This window comes from Echiichthys vipera (assembly GCF_963691815.1).
Source record: "Echiichthys vipera genome assembly, chromosome: 8".
NCBI lineage: Eukaryota > Metazoa > Chordata > Actinopteri > Perciformes > Trachinidae > Echiichthys > Echiichthys vipera.
Window position 1 is genome coordinate 11,082,412 of NC_139833.1, and position 10,869 is coordinate 11,093,280.

At 45.7% G+C, this 10,869-nt stretch overlaps 2 protein-coding genes across 2 annotated transcripts in view; one reads left to right on the top strand and one right to left on the bottom strand.

Annotated features, from left to right (window-relative positions):
- The first annotated feature begins 644 nt into the window (after nt 1-644).
- On the top strand, nt 645-7,012 carry znf526 (zinc finger protein 526). The gene is made up of 8 exons (XM_083919047.1): nt 645-984; nt 1,741-2,168; nt 2,336-2,505; nt 3,349-3,444; nt 3,539-4,359; nt 4,444-4,579; nt 4,676-6,259; nt 6,499-7,012. The coding sequence occupies exons 2-8, from the start codon at nt 1,877-1,879 to the stop codon at nt 6,670-6,672; spliced, it is 3,273 nt and encodes a 1,090-aa protein (XP_083775173.1). The 5' UTR covers nt 645-984; nt 1,741-1,876; the 3' UTR covers nt 6,673-7,012.
- A 287-nt stretch (nt 7,013-7,299) lies between these two features.
- cicb (capicua transcriptional repressor b) overlaps nt 7,300-10,869 on the bottom strand; it is a 33,929-nt gene continuing 30,359 nt past the window's right edge. The window contains exons 16-19 of the mRNA XM_083917797.1: nt 10,582-10,745; nt 10,266-10,400; nt 9,565-9,696; nt 7,300-9,415 (exon numbers count right to left, since the gene is read on the bottom strand). Of these exons, the coding sequence (XP_083773923.1) occupies nt 9,132-9,415; nt 9,565-9,696; nt 10,266-10,400; nt 10,582-10,745 (715 nt within the window). The 3' untranslated portion in view covers nt 7,300-9,131. The remainder of the gene's footprint in view (nt 9,416-9,564; nt 9,697-10,265; nt 10,401-10,581; nt 10,746-10,869) is intronic.

Sequence of the window (10,869 nt, forward strand, 5' to 3'; positions counted from 1 at the left end):
GTCATTTAGGGGAGCTTCGAGGCCTTCGAGTCTGTATATACAAAAATAATGTGTAATAAATGAAAGCCAATGGAAAAATACCAATTGAAAATAAATAAATAAATAAAAATAGTGAATCTATTTTTTTGTAGTTGTTAACTACAGATTTAAAATAAACTAATAAACAAACACACACAACAAAATAAATGAATTAAAAAAACTTCTATAACGAAATAATATGTAACAAATGAAAGTGAATAGAAAAAAATGATAATGAAAATTGAAAATGAATTAATAAATAAAAATAATAGTGAATCTAAATTATTTTGTAGTTGCTGGGGAGCTTACTAAAACTGCTGAAATTAAATTAAACCTTAAAACACACACACACACACACACACACACACACACACACACACACACACACACACACACACACACACACACACACACACACACACACACACACACACACACACACACACACACACACACACACACACACACACACACTTCAGTCAAAAAACTACAATTCCCATCAGAAAAGCCAAGTTTCTGATTGACAGTCAGCGCGTCCAATCACAGACTCTGAAGCGTTGAGACTACCGCAGTGGGCGGGGCTTCGCAGCACAAGAATGGAGGCGATCGGCGGGCAAACGTTTCATTTCACGCATTGAAATGTAATTTCCCACGGACACTTTTCATACTTCCGTGTTTCCACGCCACGTATGGCAACAAGGACTAACAAAACAAGGGGCAAACGCTTGTGTTGAACTAAAGAGTGAGGACTACACGAGGGATCGTCCCAACGAGAGTAAATGAGAGGTAAAGGGAAAGAAGGGCCCGCCGTCGCAGCCGGAGAGCTTCGGGGAAAAGTGGGTAGCGCCGCCTGACGGACCGCCCGACGAACCCGGGAGCCGCTGTCAGGAAACCGCGGTGCCGAGAAACAGGTCTGCAACGTCGGAGGGAGCGCCGCCAACAGCTCTCCATCTGCCATCACACAATGTAAACAAAGATACGACCCGCATTTGTTAAGAAAATGAGGCTAGATTAGTGCGTCTCCCCCGGGTTGGTGGTGGTGGTGGTGGTGAGGGTGGGGGTGTTAGCATAAGAGGGCCTTCATTTAGCTAAACAAAATTGCGACGTTTGGACGCGGGATTGTTCCTTAATACCTATAAAAAACCCACTGCTGGGTCTGTTTTTTATGGTACGCATTAACCATAAATGCACCCGTGCTGTTTACAGGGTTTTATAGGTGTTTGGAAGTCCTTTAAAAACACTTTAGTGTGGTGTTTTCAAGGTTTGGATGTTAAATAAAGTGCCTGAAACTGCTTGAAATGTATGTTATATGGGATGGCGTATATGATTTAAAACATAAAAGTTAAGATGTGCATTCTTTAGAGACTGAAAACAACATTTTCTGACATTTTTGCATGAAAAATTATTTGACAATTAACCGATTATAAAAATAGTTGATGATTATATTTCTGTCCAGTTAGTTTTCCTTTTATTTGTCGTCATTTGATGTTTATAACACAATAGCATCTAATATAACGTGATGAACAAGTGCAATAATAAGTTTACTGAATACTGAATATTGTACTGTAATCACATATGTAGTTTACCACAGCTGTAAGGTGCTGGAAAATCATGAAAATGCACCTTGAAATGCTTGAAAATGGACTGAAAATCAGCAATTTGCTGGCCGCTGATTTGATTCTGATGCTTCCAGTTTTACATGTTGTCCTTGGTTTCCCGCAGGTGTGCACTTACCTTCATTGAGTGGACACATCAGTGAAGTTTCTGGTCGACACCTCATCACCTGTCTGTCCCAAATCATCTTTCATGATACACTTGAAATCTACATAACACACACAAACACACACGGAGTACCAGCATGGCCGAGCAGCAGCAGGAGGGGGCTGAGGGTGTGTATGTGGAGCACCAGTACATGTGCAGCGAGTGCCACCAGCTCTTCAACACCCTGGAGGATGTGCTGATCCACCAGCAGATCCACACTGGACAAGAGGGGGAAGGGGAGGTCATGACCTTCCAGGGCGTCCCAGACATGGGGCAAACCCAGCAGTACCAGTGTCTGGAGTGCGGCGCCCTCCTCATGAACCCAGAGGAGCTGCTGCAGCACCAGGAGATGCACATGAGGGAGGCGGGCATAGAGGTGGAGCATGAAGGTGAGAGATTTGGTTTTGCATGAAAAATGTGGATATTAATAACGTACAGTGGACGGTCTGTGCGTGATGCAACATGATGAGGACTTTTGTTTGTCCTTCAACCATCTGTTTACAAAAGTAAGACTAAGAAACAACACTAACCGTCTGAGATTATGGCTGTTCCCCAGAGCTGTGTGAGGTTATGGAGACAGAGGAACGGTCGGAGGGTCAGATGTCGGGACCTGTTGAGTACCAGTGTCTTGACTGTTTGGCTCTTTTTGACTCACCTGACACCTGGCTGGAGCACCGGAGGACCCACAGCAGGAGCAGCACACACAGTAACACAGAGAACGTGATGGTGAGGGTGACTTATTCAACTAGCAAAGAACTGTAAAACATTTTTCTTTCTAATCTGGAAACTAGACTTAATTTACCGTTTTACTGTATGAATACGACCGCAGTCTTTATTGTCCTTTTCTCATTTATCAGCGATTTAATAAACTGGCCGGAGCAGCTCTTCAACAAACTTTTTAAGAATTACTTTGTTGAAATAAGTTGCTTCCTGAATTGAATGCGATAAATAAAACATGCGTATTGCGCTACAGTAGTTAATGATGAAGGTTATATTCTGCAGACTCATTCACATCGTAGAACTTGATTTGTGTCTAGTTTGAAGTGCATTCTTCTCAGCTTTATTGGGAGCTTTGTCCTAGACTATGAAACTGGCAGACACTCGCAAACACTGGGGCACATCTCATTATAGAGCGAAGTGGACGATGGAACAACTGTAAATTCAAGCAGTAAATCTGGCAACAGCTGTAATTTACTCGTAAACTTTCCACTGTGCCGAGTCATTCACATGTACCGTTCTGGATGGTGACGACGCGGCAGCTTCTGACTTTCATTTGGATCAGGCTCCAGAATGCATTGAGATTGCTTCATATCTCAGTGATGCTCTGGGTTGTGTAGGCCAGCACAGATTGGTTTGCTGCAACTGCACTGTAATTCTAGAAAGTACTAGTTTGAATGGGTGTCACGGGCCAAACAACAGACACCCAAAGCATCTGATACTCCTCTAAAAAAAAGTGAATATATTCTAAATGAAAGTGCAGTTATCAAACATCAATTGATTTCTAAATTCACTGAATAAAAAAAATGTAATAAACTATGTTTGTTTTTTGTTTTTTTACCCCTGCAACAGGAGTATGTGCTACAGCCGGATGGCACTATCACTCCTCTGAACAATGTGCAGAACTACGTGCTGAGTGAGCAGCAGGCTGGGGAGATTTTGGCACAGGTACTTGAGACTGAAAACACCTCACAACAGAGGAATTCAACTGGAACTGGATGAAGGTTTTTAAGGTTTGTACATGTCTGTGTGTATTTTCCAGGTACTCGCTCAGCAGCAGCAGCAGCAACAGCAGCAGCAACAAGATCAACAACAACAACAACAACAACAGAAGAAACGCCAGTCCGTCTCCAAACCTGCCGCTTCACCCTCCCGTTCCGCCCTGCTGCCCCCAGTGACGCCGACCCCCGGCTCTGCCACCATGCACCTGCAGATTCTCACAGCTCAAGCTCTGGCAGACAACTCCACAACCCCCGGGAAGCGCCGCTCCAAGCTGCCCCCTCTGTTACCCTCTGTGGGCCGAGTGTCGTCGGGAAAGTTGGGGGTCCTGGAGAATGGGGTACAGAGACTGGAGTTAAGGTTGGCGCCCAGTGTCCAGAATGACACCCAGCAGCAGCAGCCAACAGAGGTGGTGGTCATCCACCCTTATGAGTGCTCAGAATGCTCCCTTCTCTTCCAGACCCCAGAGGACTTCCTCCAGCACCAGGGAGAGCACTTTCTGTGTCAGGACAAAGAGAGCGGAGAGCCAGGCGTCATGAGTGGCTTTGAGGAGGTGCGAGGGAGGGAAGAGATGACAGAGAAGTTCGAGGACATTCGGTTTAGAGTAGTGGAGAGGAAGGCAACGGTCTGGACCAAGCCCCAACAGTGTGAGCTCTGCAACCGCACCTTCACCTCTGTCAACCGGCTGGCCGCTCACAGACGTGTGCACGAGCAGGGCACGCATGAATGTCCCGAGTGTGGCAAGGTGTTCAAGAAGGCGACGTCACTGCAGACACACATGCGCACACACTCAGGCGTGGCGAGGTACCTGTGCGTGGACTGTGGCAATGGCTTCACCACCGAGATGACTCTAATCATGCACAGGTAAACACCGCAGCTGTGAGAAACTGATGTGAACTTTTGATTCTTTTTCTGTCCGTTTCATCTTTTCCTCTCGGCTTCTTACAGGAAGTCCCACACTGCAGATCCCCTTCACAAATGTCAGTTCTGCAACAAAACCTTCACCAACATGACTAAGTACCTCTATCACCGTAGAACCCACCTCAACCGTGATTCATCTAGCACACCCGCCGCTGTCTCCATGGTAGTAAAATATGCATAACCCAATTCCAATTTTTTTCACAACCTCAACTTAGACATATGACATCTCAACTTGACATATGTTTGTTTTCTCCTGTAGATCCCAGCTCCAAGAAGAGCATCTCTCTCCGCTCTCGCCATCCTACAGAGAGCAAGAGAGAAGAATTCTCACATGGACGAGGCAAACCTCAACCTGATGCCCCCTCTCACAGAGGATGAGATGGAAAAATTGGGAGAAGATCCTATAGAAAGTTCTCAGAGCAGAGCGGAAGGAGGTGAAGTGGAGCAGCAGGGGGAGGACAACAGCATGGAGGTGTCTGAAGGCAACGCCAGTGACCGCCAGCCGATGGAAGATGCCACCAACTCTGGTTTAGCTACAAACCCTGCGCCCCTGGATGACAGTGGTGTAAGAGTCGCGTCAGCTGCGTCATCAGATAAAGGCACTTTTTCTTGTCGTTCATGCTCTAAGACCTTCCCCTCCCAGCTGCAGCTTGTTCACCATCGACGCAAATCCCATGTCACTGAGCGTCGCTTTCTTTGCGGCATCTGTGGCAAGTCTTTTAAGAAGCAGATCCATGTGCGCAACCACATCCGCACACATACCGGTGAGCGGCCCTTTCAGTGTTCTGATTGCGGCAAAACCTACTCATCTCTAGCTAATCTGGTGAGGCACAATCTAATCCACTCTGGTGTGCGACCATACCGCTGTGAAGTGTGCCACCGCTCCTTTTCACAGTCTTCCAACCTCCGTCAGCACAGCCTGCTGCACTCCAATGCTGCAACGCTGTGCTGCCCAGACTGCCCCGCCACCTTTCGCTGGCCCACCAAGTTAGCAGCACATCGCTACACTCAACATCCAGGGAGTCCGGCCCCATTCCCGTGTCCCCACTGTGAGGCCGGCTTCCTGACCAGGAAACAGCGAGACAGCCACTGTCTGGAGCAGCACCCCACCCTGGTGCAGGCGGGTACAGTGACAGAAGCGGGCAAAGAGACGGACAACCAAGCAGAGTTGGGCAAAGGTCTGACCCCAGAGCCCTCCACATCCACCACAGCAGAGACAGAATCAGGGGATTCAACAAGTCTCATGCGGGGGGGTCTAGATTGTAACATTTGTGGGAAGAAGCTCAATTCTCCTGCCAATCTGCGACTACACAGACTGAGCCACTTCGCCTTAGGCCCTGGACGGTCGAGGTGCGCCGCCGGGAAGCGCCCCAAAGCCCACCAGTGTCCTATCTGTGGCAAACTGTTTGTATCTTCTTCCGGAGTTGCACTTCACCAGCGAGTCCACACTGGCGAACGCCCCTTTCCTTGTCAAGTGTGTGGCAAACGCTTCCGTCAGAACACACACCTACGAGAGCACCTGCGCACACACTCAGGTGAACGACCATTTCGCTGCGAAGTGTGCGGAAAGGGTTTCATCCAGAGTATGCACCTGGCTGAACATCGTCGAACGCACACAGGGGAACGGCCGCACGTATGTCCGGAGTGTGGCAAAGCCTTCAAGACCTTCTCCAACCTAAGGAACCACAAAAAGACCCACGCCAGGCAGCAGAGGCTGGATGAAGAGGCTGCTGCACAGGCTGCAATGGAGACCAGCTCTGCGGTTGCAGTGGTGGACGCGTCAGCTGCGGAACTAGCTAACGGGCAACCTCAACTCATCCAGATCCAAGCTTCAGATCTTCAGGTTAGAATCTTATCCTATCTTACTCACATATCCCTTAAAAAACACCCATGAAATTGCCATTAAAAAGCGCTGCATGACGCTAACAGCAGCTGTGTGAGTTTTGACCGACTTAGTTAACCATTGATGATTTGAGGTGAAAGTTTTGAGTTTAACCTGTTCAAATTAGTGAGGATGACATTTAATCAGCACCTGCAAATGTGTTTCTGTACTCTATTCTGAATTCTGTTTCCTCTACTTAGACACAGGGCACTCCTACCATCATGTGTAATGAGTTTGGGGAGACCATAGCCATCATTGAGACCAGCGAGGGAGGAGCGCTGCCTCTGGAGCAGGCCTTGGAGATCTACCACACAGCTTTGGAGAACGGCCTCACCATGGACACAGTCGCTGTGGACGGACTGCAAATCCTCTGAGGACGAGAAAAGGTGGACACAAAATAAAGTTTGTTCCACTCAATCGATGAGTTCAGTCTTAATACTGACTCCAACAAAGACTAAGTGACTACTGAAAGGTTGAATATTTAGTTCAGACTTACTGGAAACAGATAATTACGTACTGGACAAGAACGCTATAAAATCAAATGGATATAAAGTTCAGCAAACAGACCAAAGTAATTCATCATCATCCCCTTTTACAAAGCTGTGAAAGGTCGGGATTAAAGTACTGAAATTACGCATGCTAAAACTAAGGGTGTGGATATTCCTGATGAAAAAGGACCATTGGTTGTGCCTCAGATGATCATTTGTGCCATTAATTTTTATCATTTATAAGAAATGGATGTGATTTTTCTTCTGTTTAAAGGTTTGATCGTGCTGTTGTAAATAACTGAAATCAATAAATGTTTTTCCAAGGTGTAAGCGACGCTCTCGTTCAACACAACCACTTACCTGGAGTCAACCTTACAGTTACATTTAAATGGTGGTGAACAAAAGAAATGATGCTTCATTTTAATAACATTCACATTTAGAGTCTCTGCTTATGGAAAACCCACTTTTCACATTGCCAGCGAAAACCCACTTTAATTGAACACCTATCTTTATTTGCATACTGAAAGATACAGATACAAACTTAAATTATTATAATTACTCTCTTGTATACTGGAACAGCAAAACAAGGAGAATAACACAAAAACATTAATAGCCATATTTATTGTTTTTTTCCATTTCATCTTTTACCTTCGGTAATGGGTGTCTTAAAAGTCAACTTATGTTCAATGACAGATTTTTCCTTAATAATATAGTGAGTCTACTGACTCTACAGTAATTATTTACAACACAACCAAGTCTTGCACAAAGACACAACCAGTATTGGATCCTACCAGCTCTCTTTGATTCATTACCCTCCCCTCACTTCCTCCAGTTTTCTCCCCGCCTGTCTTAAAAGGAGGTCTGGAGAGAGCTATAAAGTGACAAAGGGAGGAAGGAGGGAAGGAAAGAGGTGGAGGAAGGAGATGTACAAGTGTCGAGGCTAAAGAATCAAACTAATCAAAGGAATAGAGGCATACAGGATGGCCTAAAAACATACGGCTTATTACTGCTGAAAGATTTAAAAAAAAGGTCCACGTTGTGTTTGTCGTCCTCGTAACGTACAATAAAAACAACTGCACTGCAGGTCCTTGCTGAGGTGAGAGGCCAGTCAAGGGAAGACTACAATGGAGGAACTGTACAGGTGGGGAGCAGCTTCTCTCACCTGCCTCCAAAATTATACAAAAAATAAAATAAAATAATAATAGTTCAAGAAATCAACAGCTGGAGCTGAAGCAATAAGAACATAACTAAGGACCAGGGTTCACTGCAATGATATGAGGAGTAATAATTATAACCATAGGAATAGTACAACAACAAAAGGAATAGTAGACAATGTTAAATACAAATCAAATTATTTAAAAAAAGTTAATAAAACCGCTTGGCAATAGAGGATCCAGGCCTTCTCAGCCTGACCTCTACGACTAAGAGCCAGGATGTGCCCGGTGACTCTGACTCACCTCCTTCCTTCACGGCTAGTGAATGAGAGGCACAGGAATGCTCGGTTCCTACCTACTGGCATGTGCCCGGGTCAGTCGCAAGAAGGGAGGACTTGGCCAGACAGCTAATTGCAGGAATGATGGCACTGCCAGAAGTCCACTTGAGTTTCAGTCAATTTTTCAGTCTCCCCGGTAGACCTCCCCTGAAGGTCGACATGTGAGCATAAAATGGAGAAAGATCTTTCCAGGTCCGCAGTAACAAGTTCTCTTGTTGAATCAAATACGTTTCCGACTGTTTGAGGGCCCAGCCCCCTTAATGTCAGCAGAAACAAGACACAAGCTCACAACAGTTAAGTCTAACTACGGGTTGTTCCTCGAGCAGATACTTACTGCTTTTATTCCTCTAATGCTATTAAAAACAAATATCAAAACATATAATGTCCTTGTTTTAAAACTGCCGACATTTCACCGTCTCAGAATGGGTTGAGCAAGTCTGTCTCTGTCCAAAAACTGGAACCCTTTCTCCGTCAAGGCAAATGAGTGCAGCTGTACACAATGGTCCTTCGTTCACTGGCATCGATCGGAGATTTCTCCAAGGTGGTTAATACAGAGTGCTAATTCAAGTGTGGGGAAGTAAGAGTTTGCAGGGTGTGTGCGTGTGCATGTGCATTGTGGTAGTTTTTGTGCCACCATTTTCTCATGTGTCTTGTTTTTGGTATAGGGGTCACACATAACCTAAAGAAAAGGCCCAATACTATATACGAACATATCTCACTCTCACCGGTTGGCTGCTGAGGACAGAAAAAAAATCAGGATCTGACCAGAGGAGAGTGTGGATTAAAAAAAAAAAAAGCGTGTGAAAGTATGGAAAGGTGTGACTGATTGGTCGATCTAATTTGTCAGCCTCACTCATCTAGAAGAGTCCTGTGAATCACGAGGATCCTCCGGGCTCCCCTCTTGCTCCACGTCTTCATCCTGCAGGTCCCCAGCTCCTCTCATAGATCCTTCTCCTGACTGGGAGCCAGAGGGACCGGGGAGGGCGCAAATTGAGTCAGGGATGCCTAAAGCAGAGACATCTGAGGGGGCGGCTGTCTGCATGATCTTTTGCCGGACCTCCCTGATCTTCAGCTGCAGACACACCTTAGTGGGAAATATATCGGAGTATCTTGTCTGGAAGGCTGCAGTGGCCTGGGCTAGAAACGAGATAACAAAAGAAAAACAAAACCAATCAATGTTTACAAGTGGACACTTTTTCTGAAAAGTGCTTGTAGATGTCTATGTAGATGTGTGTGTGTGTGTGTGTGTGTGTGTGTGTGTGTCTGTGTGTGTGTTGGTGTCTTACCTGATGGAAAGAAGCCCTGCTCCTGGAACAGCTGCATGACAAGCGCTCGTCTCTGGTCCAGTGTTCGTCGCAGGGACGAGTACGGCACCTTATCAAACTCCAGATCAGTCAGGATGTCTTCTCCGTCTGTGGCTGAGTAAAGAGATAAACCGGTGGAGAGGTTGAGGCTTTAGGAAACTAGTTACAATAATGAACATTTTATCTTTGTATAAAATACAGCAGTGGGTAAGACGTCTTTTCCCATAGTTTTCAGTTGCATCTTTCATTTGTAGTTACATCTCAGCTTGTGTTTTTATTGCCGTTACAAAAAAATGAAAAAAGTAAGAATTAAAAACTGTAAAATGCACCATGCAGAGACTGGGTCACCTACAAGTCCCTGACCTGGGTGTACTTCCATAACTAGATTAATAAGAATCTTTGTGTTGTTTTAATTCAATAAAAAGCTCAATCTAGAAAACATGTCTGACAGACCCTCACTGGGATGAGAGTAACGAAAAGAAAGCCAACTATGTAGGAGGATTTTTTTGAGGTCATTGAGAGACAAAAGATAAAATCATTTCAATGAAAGTTAAGAGCGAGCAAGAGCTCTCCTTCAGGCTGAACCCATCAACTTCAGCTTCTATTAATTACACACATCACCTATAAATGAAAAGACCAGAACTGAAATACATTTAGACTCCTCGCCCTTCCCTGTGTATTACCTGCTCTGTCGAAGGTGAAGATGTCTCCCTCGCACTTGGCGGCACTTTTAGGCGTGTTGGGCTCTGAGCTGCAGCTTGAGCGCCGCCGACTCTTTCTCTTCGGAGAGACTTGCTCGTCAGTGGCTGAGTCCAAATCTAGAAGCACGCAGAGGAAGGAAAATTAATCAGCAGTGATCAAAAACCTGTACGGAGCATCATGTACCTGAAGTCAACTGTTGATCTACTGTTGCTTCCATAAACAGCATCAACTTGTTGTTCGCCAAATGACCCTACAGTAGTCTAAAAGCTTTGAGTCAAAGTATCATGACAGGGAAACCTGTAGAGTTCTTCCTCTTGCGGCGATAGCTGCCCAGAATGGCGCGGGGTGAAGTGGCCAGACTCTGCAGCGTGGGTGACGGCAAAACCTCCTCAGGCCGGAACTCTGGCAGCTCGGCAAAGCGCTCCTCGAAATACACCTCCGACAGCACCCTGCCAGACCAACACGCAAACACACACACAATACACAGTATATATACACCGTCCACCAGTCATTTCTGCAACCTTACGCAAAAGATTTATGAAGGTGTCAACTCACTTGTCCACAGAGTCGAACGTCTTCTTAAGT